This window comes from Aplidium turbinatum, chromosome 16, assembly GCF_918807975.1.
Source record: "Aplidium turbinatum chromosome 16, kaAplTurb1.1, whole genome shotgun sequence".
NCBI lineage: Eukaryota > Metazoa > Chordata > Ascidiacea > Aplousobranchia > Polyclinidae > Aplidium > Aplidium turbinatum.
In genome coordinates, this window is record NC_137487.1 from 6,816,936 (window position 1) to 6,832,408 (window position 15,473).

Genomic DNA, 15,473 nt, shown 5'->3' on the forward strand with positions numbered 1-15,473 from the left:
TTAATGCTCTTTACTTGTGCTATCGTTATTGTATTTTGGCCTCCAAGCACGCAGATTTGGCCGCCGAGAAGGAGCTCTCGGTAGGCCACGATGGCTGCCGGAAAAAAACACGAGTTTTAAGGCCTGGAGTCTGCCTCTTTACAGCCAAAAATCGATCAGAAGTGCGCTAAATAAAGCAACAAAACACTGTCTGTGAATCGTCATGTCAAGATTTCATTTGTAAGAGTTATGTAAACATTTGATTAGTGAGCACGGTTGTCTTTATTTTACTGTTCACAATTGTGTTCAAAGGTAACCTTTTATCTTTCTGAGTTAGTTGAAGACTGAAATATGATATGTTTTTGTTACATTTTAATTACTGAGCAAATTTTGCAGGAATTAGTAATTATTTTTAACAATTGTTTTGAAAATATGCTATTGACAAAGTTATACTTTACCATGATGTTATAGGAAAAGGGTGTCTGCTGGTTATTATTATTGAGCCATTTAAACTTTGTGCTAAAGAAAACTGTATAATGTATTATGATGAAACTAATCCTCCCGAGATGGTTATGCAATCTGAAGATGCCCGCTATTTGAAAAGGTCAGTAAAAGAATTACACTTCTCAAGTTTTTAAATCTATATATTGCTTTGCATGATTGTTTTGGAATGTATATACTACTTTCTTACCGTACCACAATGTGTACGGTAATATTTTTTTTTTTCAGTGTAATGGATAGTGAAGTATTTTACATTATAATTCTTAATTCTTTTGTTGATCTTGTTCACTACTTTCTTGATCATTGCATTTTTTCTGGATATCTTTCAGAAAAGTTAAAGGTGGTAACATTGATGTTCATCCAAGTGAAAAAGCAATACTTGTCAACTATGAAGTAGAAGCCACAATACTTGGCGAGCTTGGGGACCCAATGCTTGGTGAAAAGAAAATTAGCCAAAAAGTGTAAGCAACTTCAATGCCAATTTACATCACCACAAGCTGTAGTTTTCATCAACACAGTGATGGCATTTGCTCTTGAAAGCATATGTTGCCCAGTGTTAATATATTGTGGTGGTTTAAATTGGTGGCAATAATTTAGCCGTGTATAATTTTGTACTGTTGTTTTTGCAGAGAGTATTTCACCACCAGTCTAGATGTGCATCCATATGAGACAGCAATCGTAGTCAATTACAGTGCCAAGTTGTCAGTTTCAGATGATACAGGGGTCGACTCTTTTGCTTTGCTCAATGATAAGACTGATTGCAAGAAAATGTGAGAGAGCTTGAATTTGGCAGTGAGACTCATTTTTTTACATAATGTTAGATAGCTCTTGACGCATATTTTTCTAATTAGTTTTTGGTAGCAAATAGCAATGTAGCTTTGAGACAAGTCAGTGGTTATTTTTAGTTTTTCTGTATCTCTTCATGCACTCTCAGTTGAGAAATACAAAAGAGCAAGGAGTTATCAGAAGTTGTGTTGCCATACTCATTTGAGGAGAGGTTTACATCATTCACTCAGTGTCAGATCAAAACTCAAATAAACAGACAGAGTGTATGTACCTATGCAATATGCATTGTAGTTTATGCATGTAGTCTATGCATATGCACCTATGCATTGTAGTTTATAACTTTAGCAATAGATCATTACAGATAGGACAAAGTGTAAACTATTTGTACTCAATCTAATTAATTTGAATTACTAGTATGGTGCTGTTTAATTGGATTAATATCATTAGCTGGTAGTTAATAAATAGTAAATTGCTGAGAATTTTCAACTAAACACTATTGTGTTGCATGTTGTCTTTGCTGCAGGATTCGGTTGAAGAGCTTAAATGAAACCACAGACATCAGTGCTCTTGCAAAAGAGGTGGTGGAGAGATGTAAACTTATTCATATTTCAAAACTTCCTGAAGTTGAACAATTACTGTATTATCTTCAAAACCGCAAAGAAACTGCCAAAGGTTGGTGGTGACCTTGTTTTTGTAGATTTTTTTTTTTTAATTTCTTGTGAGTTGGAAATCACAGTGAACCTTCAATGTTGAACACAGTAAAGAGCAATCTAAGTGTGACAAAAGTGCAGAATATGAAGCATTTTTTACTTGTAGCATAAAAATAATGTGTATATATATTTCAAAATGACCCAGTCTGTCTACTTCTACATAAATCCTTATGCATAATTTATATGCACTCCAATGATTTCAATCAATTTCTTGCTGTAAAACATGCCACAATATAAAAAACAGCACAGACAAAACCAACAGAATAAAATGGCCATATGATTAAAACTGTACTAAAATGTACTTGACTACTTGTGGTATACTTTTACATGAAAACATGGTTTTATAACAATAATGCACTGCTACTAGCGGTCTTCTGTACTATAGTTGAAGCTGGTGGGTTCTTGGGAATTCATTGTATGAAAGTTTTTTAATTAAAAACTGGTCTTTGTACAAGCTTTCCTTTTATTTTGTGGGGAAAATGAAGTAATAAGCTTTCCAGAGGAAGACCACAACTTCTTCAATTAGACAATTTAAAGAATAAATATTTTTTTATCTCACTTTTGTCACCTTGATGCAACTTTTGAAACGATTTAATGAAGAATGTAAAGATGGCACTTGAAGTAGGTTGAACAAAAGTATTGCAATTTTATATGCATTTTTGTCAGTTACACCATTGTTTAAATGAAAATTTTCAAATAATAACAAATGCAAAACTTAAATTGACTAGCCTATTATTTGAAATGATTCTCCCACAAAAAAAATCTTTTAATTTCTAGGTACCAGAAATGCGTGAAAAGCAACTTCTGTAACTGAAAGGCTTATTACCGTTTTGTCTTTTCTGTTTCCAGCTCCCACTCAAGACAAGGCATCACGACCAAAGAAACCATTTCATGGACTTTTAGATCCCACTCCAGACTGCTTAAGTGACTCGAATTTAAGTGATGAGGAGGTTCCGAATATAAACAACATTGATGACTATGTGGAACTTCTCTATGAAGATGTTCCTGCCAAAGTCAAGGCATCCGCTTTATTGCTGCGTCTCACACGAAACCCCGACAATTTGGAAGAGCTTAATCAACACGGTATGTTGTGTTTCATTGTCTAAAAGCATCAAAACTATTCTTTTGAAGAACGTTCTGAAATGCTTTATTAAGAAAAGTTATTTAAGAAAACATGCCCGTCTCAAAATGTTTATTGAATTTATTCGTGTTGCAGAAAAAGAATTGTAAAGTAATTACAGGCGTCTTGACATTAGATTTACAATCAAGAAATAAGAAAATTATCAAATTTTAAAGACACACAGCCCTACCCTCAGCGAATAAAATCAGTTGGCTTTGAATAACTTTTACATTGTAAATTACTAACAGAAGGCACTGCCTGCAGTGATGCCTTAAGGGACGTTTTTTTCAATTAAGAGCTTTTATTTAAAAATTGCTTTGAAGTCAGCTGTTGTTTTTGCTAAAAGTGTAGCAAGGTGAATTTTAAATTTACTTATTTTGAAATTTTTGGAATTTTCTATTGAACACTTTTGAACAATAATTGACTTTTGATTTGATTATCTCAGAAACTGTGTTGGGCGCATTGACACGAGTTCTACGAGAAGACTGGAGGAAGAGCGTTGAGCTCTCCACCAACATAATGTACATCTTCTTCTGCTTTTCGTCGTACACGCAATTCCACTCAGTCATCGCTAAACACAAAGTGAGAGAAGCTATGGCATTTTGTTTAAATTGCGAAACTTTGCGTTGTTACATTCGATGCAAAGCACACAACATGCTGAATAATTGATGAACAATATTTTTGCTACGGCCGATGAAGACGTGTTTTGAACCCAGACTTTCACTTTTCTAAGATAAAATAACGCTGTTTGAACTCCATGCTTTCTGTGAAATCGAACCATTCGCCCAATATGAAACTAACTCAGGGATATCTAGAGAAGGGGATACGAAGGCTTTTATTACGTCTGACAATAGAAGGGCTTCTGTTCATCTTAAATAATCTCTGTTTATGGTAAAATGACAATTGGCACATATAGTAATCTAATAAACTTTGTTATGACAACCTGTATTGCACTATTACAACCAGGTATGGATATTCAATAAATGCTCATAATCACTTGTTAATTCAACTACCCGTATACTTGCTTTACACCTAGCCAACTGCAAAGGTTTTGTCAAAAAAAAACAGCTAAACTGGTAACCTTTCAACTGTCTTTTCAAACAAGTATTTTTTAAATATGTTCTTCATAACACTTGCTAACTGTCTTGTGTAGCTAAGTGTACCAGCTGCACTACAAAACTTTCTGCAATTTAAAAAAAACTGCATGTTTTCCGTGGTACCAACACCGCCCTTCTAGTGTCATGAGAATCAGCAATCGCTCTGAGCCTTCATATCCCCTTCTTTAGATATCCCTGACCTAATTACGGTACATTAGTGACTTACCTTGGTAAACTTGAAAATTCACTGTTGCGTTGAAGCAGGTAAGTAGTTCGTGAAGAGACAGATGACATGATCTACCCTTTACAATGCAATCGAGATGTGAACAATCACACAGATTTAAGACTATGTTGTGTGTTTTTGAACAGACTTTGCTAAAACCTTTTTTTTCAACTCGGTTCTACAGACTCAGATCTGTGATAGTTACATATTTATCGCAGCTACTTTAACACGAACAAAGAAAAACTTGGAAGAAGAAAACGCTTATTGAGGCTTGGCATAAAATATTTTGAAGTCTATCTGCAATTTTTACCTCATATTAACGTTTCTGTACAATTTATCACATATGCGCAGATTGGAGCGCTGTGCATGACGATTGCTGAGCATGAACTGCAGCGTCATGGTTCCTGGAAGGATGACGTGGAGAAGAGAAAGAAATCAAATATCCTTTCAATTCATGTTTGTTGCAACACTGATTTGTATTTAAGCATTTTTGTGTATTTTGCCAACGGTATGTAGCAAGAATTCACAGTGATAGACACGTGTTTCGTTATGAGACAAAATTGCTCGCTGTTCTAATGTGCTGTCTAATGTACAGCCTTGTGCTGACTGCCTGGAAGAACGTGTTTGAGCATTTAGTTTTATAAAAGAGCTTCTGATTACGTTAAATCAATATAAAACCGCTACATTTAGTAATGAACGTTGGTATGTCCTTGACCGACCTAGAGGTCCATACTTTTACAGTTTTCTTAGCTAGAGTTGACAGTGAGAGTACATATGAGAAATAGTGGTGTTTTGTAGCATTGTAAAAAGGAGTGATATTTCTTAACTGAATCGTCTCTACTAGCCAACCAGTCGGACAACGAGCGAGCTGTAAAGGAATTCGAAAAAGCCAACAAGAAATATATCGGTTTAGTGAAGAAGCAAGACCAATTGCTGAGAGGTGTGATTCATATGAAGCTTATATCGTTTTTACATTGGAACTGTTTCTACCCAGCCAGCAAAAGTTGCCCTTTTTACATTGTTTGCTGGGTAACTGCCAACCTTTCAAAACAGCCGAGAACAACCAATGGCTTGGCTGCATGCATCGAAAACGATAAACCTGAGTTCTTCTCAGTTCATTCATGTCGCTTCCTGGCAATATTGTGTGGACCCAGGCTACGTTAAACACAATTTGCCATTATTTGACGCAAATTTCAAATGTATTTAGCTCTATTTTTTCGACCCTGGTAGTTAACCTCGCTAAACAGATATTTGTTGACGAAAGGCTGTTGGTTATATTGACAGGGTTTAACTAGTTTTCCACTTTACGTCATACTGTGTAGTCGAGATTTTAGCCTTTTCTTACTTTATGTTTGAGCACTTGAGACCGATTGTTTATTTTTTTACCACCCTGGGTTGGAATTGTTTTTTTGAGATTCCTGATGAGGGCTGACGTTTAGTCGAAAACGTTCGATGGTTCACTTTTTTGCTTATACATGAAGTATATTGATTGTAATGCTTCAGCCCATGGTGTTACTTTGCCTTGCTTACTTTTGTAGCAGAAGGCAACAAAGAGCAGCCTTTGGTCTCATCATTTAAGACACATACACCTTCTGCTCCATTTGGCGGAAGAAGGATTTTTTAACGGAATTGTTACATTTTTTAACGTGTCTCCAACATTAAGGAAGTTCTTCCAACTTGTCACTGCTTTTCAGTCGCTTTTTATTTACTGCTGAACTTGTCCGAGGACACACGGGTGGAGGTGAAGATGAAGAACAAAGGGATTGTTTCCCTCCTCGTCAAAGCTTTGGAAACGCGTCAGAATCCCGACCTTATTCTCCTCGTCATTTCTTTCCTGAAGAAACTCAGCATCTTCATCGAAAATAAAAATGATATGGTGAGTGGTGGACCACTTGTTGGTCGTGTTGGTTCTTTGTCATTTGACGTGTACTGCGCAACAAATGCATGACTCACATACAGTCGTTAATGATTTTATTTGAATAAGATTTTTCTAGCGATTCCATTTTAATATGAAACAACCTCTGGGATTTTTAGATTAGTAAGCTGGGATGTAATTAACTATATCCCACAATTGAAAACTTCTGTGTACCTTGGAGTTGATGTGGCTTGTTGTACAAAAACGTGAATAAAGCTTTGCTGACAAAGGCCAATTTAGAAAAATCCGTCCCTTTTTATGCTTTCAATATCTTTAAACGTTGAATCAATGTAAAAAACGAATTTCACTAGCCGTAGAATGGGCACTGTTACAAGTGATCCGTTGTTTAGGCAAAGCAAGATATCATTGCAAAGTTGGCGCCTTTCACCGCGTGCGACAACGAGGAACTTACAAGCTTGTCTCTGCGGCTTCTTCTAAATCTTTCCTTTGATTCTACACTTCGTCAGAAAATGGTGGACTACGGCTTGCTGCCTAAGGTTGCTTCCACCCTTGGTGTGTATTGCTTTGAACTAGCTGATGGCTGTTCTTACCGCATATTTGTTTGTTTAAACATATTGTGTCAAGTTGTGCACAAAACTGGTTACCTGAAAGCGTTAGAAATTTTTAACTATTTTCTTAACCCATCGGTTTGTTCTCAGATAACAACTAACCCAGACAGCAAAATCCGTCGTATTTACACGTCTGCAGACGTTATATCAATGTAAAAATGACGGATTTTGTTGTGTGGAAAGTGTGATATTTGAATGTTCGAGCAAAATCATGGTCTGTTAAATCCAGTGAACGTCTGTAGACCATATGCTGATTTAGGGAAGTTCCGAGTGGGATTTGCAGTTTATTTCAAACGTTGTTGTTTCGTGTTGGTAGTGGACGAAAGGAACCAGACCGTCACTTTATGTTTGCTCTATCATTTGAGCCTGGATGAAAAAGTCCGGTCCTTGTTTTCCTATGCAGATTGCATTCCTCAGGTATGCTATCCACTCAGTCAACAATTTAACATCTGCAGACGTTGAATTAATCTAAAAAACGGCTGATTGACTGGTTAACAAATCAGAGTCTTTATTTTTGCATCATTGCTACTTTCTTAACGTCTTTAAGATAAATTAGGTCGGCCAGACGCTAATTTTTTAACCATATTACAAGTTCAAATTTCCGAGAATAGCCGTTTTAAAAATGGAATAAGAAAAATAAATATTCATCGTTCGCTCTAGCTCGTGTCCGAGCGTTGGTTTTGTCTTCAAGATGAGTGGTGATGTCGGATGTGGCTTTAGAGGCCCAGTTTGTGATGAAACAGACATGGGCAAAGTCACACTGCACAGAGGGTGGTGACGTGGATTGTTTAAGTTTTCGTTTCATTTTATCTTCTAAACATTTTTATTGGATTGTGTTTATGACTGAGATCAAGCGAGCACGGCTAGGTCACTTTACATCGGTATTCTTTCAGTTGATCGAGCTGGTGTTTCAATCTCCACCCGGTCCTATCAACATTGAAGTGGCAGCCCTGTGCATAAACATCGCTACAAAGAAAAGAAACACTCAGGTCAGGTGCTGAACTCGTGCATGACGAATATCAGTGACTATTCATAGTTTTAAGTTGAAAAACTGAACGCATGCTTTGAACGCAACAACTGCATGGGTGTTCTTGGTTACGATAGCTAAAAGATTCATGTTTAGTTTTCTAATTTTTTTGGATTGAGTAGCTTCAATAGCAGCCCAGACACTGGGATTTGTACCTGAGTTTCTCAATCTTGGAATCTTCATAGTCTTTTTGTAAATGTTAAAAAAATAGCAGCCATTAAAAAAATGTTGCGAAAAGTTCAAATATCTTTCACTGCCATCTCATTGCTCATAAGCAGCTTGCATGGCATTCAATCAGCTCTGCAGGTGATGTAGAGTCCCCGTTTAAGTGTCGGTGGATTTTAGTTCGGTCACGTAACAACAGAACCTTGTTTAACCTGAGGCATTAATTTCGGGCGAAAAGGAAGCCGCATAACTTGATAGGCTAATCTTTTCGATCTGTTCATGGTTTTTCTGAGGTTATCAACCTTTAAGCAATGAAGCAATACTGGAATTCATTATCTGAATGCTTCCGTCTCACAGATGATGTGCGAATGGGAGGATGGCAAGGCGCTCAAGTATTTGGTGAAGAGAGCCTTCAAATATAAAGACGGGCTGCTGCTCAAGATGCTGCGGAACATGTCTCAGCATGACGGGCCCACCAAGGAACTGTTCATTGTAAGTTTAACGTTGAAACAGACTCATAACAGCGCCACTGATATATTCGATGCTCATTGCTCATACGCAAAAGAAGTGACTGATATCAATTTCCAAAGCGCGTGTTTGCATTGGATTTGGCTTTGGATTATTTGTGCATTGTTACGTAAAAATATATCATTTTCGACAAGATGACAGCTCGGTTGGTAGAATGGCGTGAGTGACATGCACTGTGGAATGTTTGTGGGTGCTGGTTTGAATCTCATCCGACGTATGCTTCAATCCATTCTCACATGTAACCACTTGCTACGTTCTAAAGGGTTCTGGTTCGTCACCTGTGACACTTTGTGACGTTGAATGAAGGTGGACATTAAGATTGGCTTTCTTGCTTTTCATTTTACTTGATCTAAATCTTCAACTACCGAGCATCAGCTTGAATATAACAAACTCTAGACTGCTTGAAAATATGTTTGCATAATTTTTGATTGAAGGTGTCTGAACAAAACGTTTGACCTGACAACAACGAAGTAAAGCTATAATAATATAAACTGTTTTCTGGAAGTAAGAAAATTAAATAAAAGGTAGAAAAAGTTATTTGTCTTATGGTTACTTACAGTATATTGTGTTTGTTGAAGTACCACTTCGTCTAACAGCCGTTCATATGGCTCAACTTAACAGCAATAACCATGATGCAATCTTCTCGAAGGGGTATGCTGGGGTGTTTGCGAAGGCGATCAAAACAGAGAAAGAAGAGGATTTCGTCATCGAATGTCTTGGAACATTGGCCAATCTTAACCATCCCAGCATCGACTATGGCTCCATTCTGGAGCGATATGATCTCATGTCGTTTATACAGAGAGTACTGATCCCAGGTAAGGACCTGTCATCTTTATTTAAACCCAGCTATAAATTCAGTCCCTTTCGTCTGCAGACCACTATGAATCATAAAGGAAAAGATTCAACCAGTTTTGCAAAAAATCTAGCTAAACTTATAAAAAAGAAATTTCCATGTGATATTCATCCTGTATATAAAAAATTTAAAGTCCACCAATATTTTCAGCTGGAGTCGCCTACCTCCTTTACTCTTTCTGCGAATGTTGTATATTAGTTTAGTTGTTTGCGTGACACAAACCAGACATACATTGGTATGTCAACCAGACATTTGTTGACAAGGGCCGGGGAGCACTGAAACCCAAACTTAACTACTAAAAGTGCAATTGAAGAGCACATCGCCTTTGTGTGACATGCACTGACAATGTCTCGATCGACCAATCTAAAATCATCTCTTGAGGCAGATCTGAATTTCAGACTAAGATCATGGAAGCCTTAAGAATCAAACGTAATAATCCGTCTCTCAACAAGCAGTTATTTGCTTGTGGTTTATCGTTCCTTTTGTGTGTGTTCTAATTGTTTGTCATACGCCTGTATTTTACACCTCATGTGATCTGTATCCCGTCATTTCATTCTTGTATCACTTGTTCAGTTTGTGCTTTTCAGTCCAGAGTATCGTTATTGTCACTAGTCAGATTTACCTTATAATTTTCATTTTATGTATATTGCAGATTTAAATAATTCCTGATGAGGACACACGTACGTGTCGAAAACGTTTGCGTAGATTTTTTAATTATGTTATATCTTTAACAAAACATGTAAACCCGCTAAAGTTATTTTTTTTGTTTGTCTCACTGCGAGTCATTGTAAAAGATATTGATTTGCTGGATGGTGATTATAAAATGGATACAAGTCCAATGATTCAACGTTAAAAAAAAACGTGTACCAATGCAAAAAATGACTGAAACGACTTGTATTTCTTGCAGGCAGCGCGGAAGATGACTTGGTACTCGAGTGCATTGTTCTGCTTGGGACAGTTGCTTTTGACAGTGATTGTGCCGCCATGTTGGCTAACTCTGGTATCATCCAAGTACTGATTGATCTTCTCCAAGGTAATGTGAATACGATTCTTCATATTCTATTGTTGAAGCGTTTTAAAAGATGTCGTGAAAACGTGCACAGTAAGACATCGCCTGATTGGTTTGTTTAGACAAAGCCAAAAGCCCTTCCAATGTTAACCAAATACATTTTTCGAATAGATAAATTTCGTAATTATTGATGGAAACAAACAAGCCTAGGCCTAGAACAAGTACGGCATGCGCAGGAGATTTGTGATAAAAAAAATTATACATAAACTTTTTTTTGATGGATTTGCAAGTGCATGGCTTTTACAGCATGCTGGAGCGAAATTCGTCTGAAACCACAATAATTGTGTTCATTTTTAGCCAAACAAGAAGACGATGAGTTGGTGTTACAAATAGCTTACGTCTTCTACCAGATGATATGGCATGCTGAGACTAGGAACGTCATCGTTTCAAAGACTCAGGTTGCTTGCTCTAACTTTTCCAGGCTGCAAATCAACCGTTTTTTACATTGATTCAACGTCTGGTTTGAACCTGCTCAAATATTGTATCACGCAATTTTGTTACTTTCTTTACCTCTGCCGATGTACACTGTGCACTTGTACAGAGTATATTGCAATATGATGGTCCTGCCTTGACGTATTGTATTTAAACAGCATCTTACAAGCCCCAAACTAAATCACATTTTAATGAAAGTCTTTCCTTCCAGACCTAGTTTTCTGCGTTGAGTTTGTTTAAAATAATTGATTATAAAATTTGGCAGACAACAAATTACACATCCTAGTAATCATTCTATTTCTCACCATTTGGGCTTATAATGATTTACTGAAAGCCTGGTAGATTATATAGAATTGACTTCAGGAAGCTGGTAACGTTTTTATTTCTCCCATTAGGTGCCAGCATACCTCATAGACCTGATGCACGACCGCAATGCAGAGATAAGGAAAGTCTGTGACAACACACTCGACATGATCATGGTGGGAAAGTGGAAATATTTCTTTAGTTTCTTTCTATTTAGAAAGTCGGAGCTGTGAAGATCAACAAAGCAGTATTTTATTTTTAGGTTTCAGTAGATTAAGGAGTTGCTGATGCGTATCTCCAGTTTATAGGTTTAAAACACATTTCCATATTAATAGCTGGATAAAGAAATGCAACTATAACTTAATTTTACCCAGCGGAACTATCGTCTGACGGTTCAACTTTTGTGATTGTTTTCAGATCTTTAAGTTGACCATAATATCAAAAGCCAAGACATTTTTTTTATGGATGTCGTTATTTTCTCGTTCATCATCATCATCATAATCCATCGTCGGTTTGTTCCCCACTAGTGGGGGTGGCCGATTGTTTCCGCGCAGCAATTGTCTTAATCCCTCAGCAGTTCGTATTTCTTTGATTGCTAGGAATATGACGACAATTGGGCGAAGAGACTAAAGCTTGAAAAGTTTCGTTGGCACAACTCCCAGTGGATAGAAATGGTGGAAACCCAACAACAAAATGACGAAGATGATTTGTACGACGACGTTTTAACGCCTTACCTTCACGATGATGATCTTCTCTACGAGCCCAGTGAGTTTTTTTAGTTGCTTCACATGATATTTCTTGAAATATTGCTGACAATTATGCCACCACAGTTTCATCATCATCATCGGCCAAGCCTGAATAAGTGAGTCTCCACAACGATCGATTGTCCATAGTTCTAATTAAGTTTTCAAAATCTTGGTTTGTCCATGTTGGAAGATTTTTGAAGATTTCCAAACGTGGACGCCCCCGGTGCCTCTGACCAGGAAGTCGCCCCATCATTGCCGAGTGTTCAATTCCGCATTTGCGGTAGACATGCCCGATAAATGTCATTTGCCTTTTTTTGATATTTGTGATGAGGACGCTAGTCTACCGACGATGATTTTGTTTCAAATTTTATCAAAATGAGGTTTTCTGAAGAGGAACCTGCTGCGTAATTTTCTTTGCAGAACTTACACAAAACCCACTCGAATGAAATCATGTTTGTTCGTTCGAAAAACTGTCATAGTACTCGAAGTATGGTGTGAGCGAATTTTTTGGATAAAAATTGCACATTACATTCTATCCTTGACATTAGCTGTGGTGGGATAAATCGGTTCACTTCCTGGTATATACTTTACCACTCAATGCGTTATTTTATGGCTATTGCTGCATTATGTAGTGCAGTCTGCCTTCTGTGACTGTGAAGGAACACAGTGCCTCTAGTCAAGCCTACCACGCCTCGATAAAAACATTAGTTTTATGAAGATCGCAAAGCCGTGATAGGTTATTCCTGGTAGTTTTGCACACTTGTAGAGGCTTTTGACGCAGGCCCGGTCACCGAGATTGACAGAGTGAAGTTTTCCGACTATTGAAGTGTTGTTGCCAGGGAATTATTCTATCCATTAGGTGCCGCTGAAGAAAGCAGTCCTTACATGCGTTACTCAAGCGCACACCCCGAGAGTCGAACCAGCAACCCTTGATCTTGAAGCTTCTTCGTTAACGAAGTCACGCGCTAACCAGAGCTATTGGGGCGGATAACGTAACCCGACAATTATTATATCGCAGATTTTGATGACGATGTGTTGTTGGAAAACGGAGGATTGAAGCCAGAATTCATCGATGAGGAGACGCTCAGGAACGGACTTGCATCCGGACACATCGTACCATCCGGATATCCATCGTACGTTATGGATTATGTTTTTGTGTCGTCGTTACTCGCTGTTGCTTGGCAATCATTCAGAAAATTGTTGCACAAACGCTATGAATTAAAGAACAAGCCTGAGAGCATGGTTGGAAAGAAAAGTATAATATTGTCAATGATGCCTGTGGTAGACACCACATTTTATCGGGTTATTTTAGGTGATGCGAATTCTTCGCCCCCCATACCGATGCCTTATAGTTTATTATTTTTGATGTTTTAGGTACATGCCTGAGTTTGCTGATCCGTCAGAAGATCCTCGCTTTATGATGCAGCATGGTATTGACATGAACAATTACTACAACAACCTGCAATCCTACGCTCGGCCAAGCACGCCTGATTACATGAAGTTTCATGAAACGTATTAGACTCGGCGTCCGTCGTGGTTTTCCCAACTCGCTTCGACAACTTTACTGCGGTGTTTGTACCGTACTGAAAGTTTCCCCTTCCATTCTATCAACGATAAACAATTAACGGCACGATTGTTCACGTGTCTTGGAGGTTACTTGTTTAAACCTCGATAACTGTTCTGTGCTGCGAATACGTTGTTACTGATCGCTCAGACAGCAAAATCTGTTTGTAAAGATAACGGATTTTTCTGTCTGGGGATTTCAACTTGTTTGTTTTTCACTGTGGTGGTGCGCTGGTAGCTTACAGTATTGTTTTTTATGAAATGCTGTGTCTGTTAGTTTTCGAGATTTCAAAGTTCTCCAGTCAAATCTGCCGTTTAGAAAATATTTATTATCGTTCTCAAATGAAATACAAATGAACTTTCTTGACGTGCTTGCGTGAAAGTGGAAAGCGATAAAAGTAGTAGTCCAGTTTCAGAGGTGGGCAGTAGCGCGCTACTTTTGTAGCGGCGCTACTTTTTTGGTAAAAGTAGCGGTAGCGGCGCTACTTTTTAGTTGGAGTAGCGGCTGCAGTAGCAGCGCTATTTTTATTCCAAAGTAGCGGGAAAGGCGCTACTTTTTTTCAGTCGCACTCCCGCTACCGCTACTTTTTAATTTAAATTGAAAAAAATCCTTGTTTTTTTGAAATGCTGGCGTGGTCAAGCAGCTATATAATCGGCTTGGTTGCAAAGTTTCGGTCTTTTCTAGCTGACGTCAACTTCTTCGGCGAATATCTCCGTGTGATGAAGCCTATCTGCCAGGCTTTAGACATTCTCCAGGGCGAGTCCAAGGCATATTACGGAGTCTTGCTTCCAACCATCACAATTTGCGGGAAGAAGTTGACCGAGATCAGTGATCTTGTGACCTGTGAGGAGTTGAAAGTGAAAGTCCTTGAAGGGGTGAAGAAACGATTCAACAAGTGCTTCAACAACGTGAAATGCGTTATGGCATCATGTCTTCATCCCTCCTTCAAGACGTCGTGGCTACAATTTCTGCACTACGTTTCCACGGATGATGCTGACGCACTGCGAGAAAAAATCAAGACAGATGTAATTCGACTGTTGCGGGAGACATCAAGCCAGGTTGATACCGATAAGCGTGACACCAACACTAGTCATGACTCTGAGGATGTATTTTTTGGAGTGTTTGCGCCGTCCCATGAAACGTCGGTGCAGAAGGAAGCAACATTGTGGACGCCTTTTTTTCGGACAAGAGCAAGTCCTTGAGCTTTTCGAATACCGAGTTAAAACATCTGTTCATTAAATACAACACCCCCATTCCTTCCAGTGCTGCGGCGGAGAAACTTTTTTCTGTTGGAAAAGATGTGCTTAAGCGGGCAAGACTTAGTGACTCTCATTTTGAAATGCTCGTGTTTTTGAAAGATGCGTAACAATAAATTTCCCTTAGAACGTGTTTTCAATAACGACATTAAAATGACAGCGTAAACGAATGATAACATTCGTTTTCAAGGTCATTTTTGCGTCACTAGGGACTTGAGTGTTTCCTAGTGTCATTTTAGACAAAAGTAGCGCGCGCTACTTTGGCCCGAGTAGCGGTAGCGCGCTACTTTTGTAAATTGGTAGCGCGCGCTACTTTGGCCCAAGTAGCGGTAGCGTGCTACTTTAAAAGTAGCGGGTGCCCACCTCTGTCCAGTTTTAATCCGGTGATGTCCCCGTTACCGAGGGTGGCCGGATTCACCTCCAAGTGCCACAATCGCCTTCACACCCTGCCTCCGCATCGATCTGTCTAACGCGTCCTCTCTTGTCAAGCCTACCTTACTGCTTTCCTCCTCAACTTGCCCTTTCCACGTTTTCTTGGGTCTTCCTTGTATTCTACGACCCTCCACTTGCAACTCCAGCGCTCTTCTCAAAACATCATCTGCATCCCTTCTCAAAACATGCCCATACCAC

The 15,473-nt window shown here is 38.5% G+C and overlaps 1 protein-coding gene across 4 annotated transcripts; it reads left to right on the forward strand.

Annotated features, from left to right (window-relative positions):
* Positions 1-455: 455 nt before the first annotated feature.
* Positions 456-13,953, forward strand: LOC145785100 (kinesin-associated protein 3-like). 4 transcript variants are annotated; one of them, XM_082596801.1, is made up of 19 exons: positions 456-583; positions 810-941; positions 1,790-1,938; positions 2,826-3,059; positions 3,542-3,678; positions 4,768-4,855; positions 5,258-5,356; positions 6,111-6,292; positions 6,682-6,844; positions 7,160-7,317; positions 7,794-7,889; positions 8,450-8,584; positions 9,270-9,435; positions 10,381-10,506; positions 10,840-10,940; positions 11,370-11,453; positions 11,877-12,042; positions 13,042-13,156; positions 13,398-13,953. In XM_082596801.1, the coding sequence occupies exons 1-19, from the start codon at positions 516-518 to the stop codon at positions 13,540-13,542; spliced, it is 2,544 nt and encodes an 847-aa protein (XP_082452927.1). In that variant the 5' UTR covers positions 456-515; the 3' UTR covers positions 13,543-13,953. The 4 variants fall into 4 exon arrangements, with proteins under 4 accessions (XP_082452927.1, XP_082452929.1, XP_082452925.1 ...); XM_082596803.1 differs by having other exon boundaries at positions 7,217-7,317; XM_082596799.1 differs by lacking the exon at positions 810-941 and adding an exon at positions 1,110-1,250.
* The last annotated feature ends 1,520 nt before the right edge of the window (positions 13,954-15,473 follow it).

What these genes read in the sequence shown, in the direction of transcription:
- LOC145785100 (XM_082596799.1), top strand. Translation starts at nt 516, where the DNA reads ATGTATTATGATGAAACTAATCCTCCCGAGATGGTTATGCAATCTGAA. An exon ending in GGAAGAGCTTAATCAACACG is followed by an intron (nt 3,060 to 3,541) that starts GTATGTTGTGTT and finishes TGATTATCTCAG; the next exon opens with AAACTGTGTTGGGCGCATTG. An exon ending in TAAGGTTGCTTCCACCCTTG is followed by an intron (nt 6,845 to 7,159) that starts GTGTGTATTGCT and finishes ATGCTGATTTAG; the next exon opens with GGAAGTTCCGAGTGGGATTT.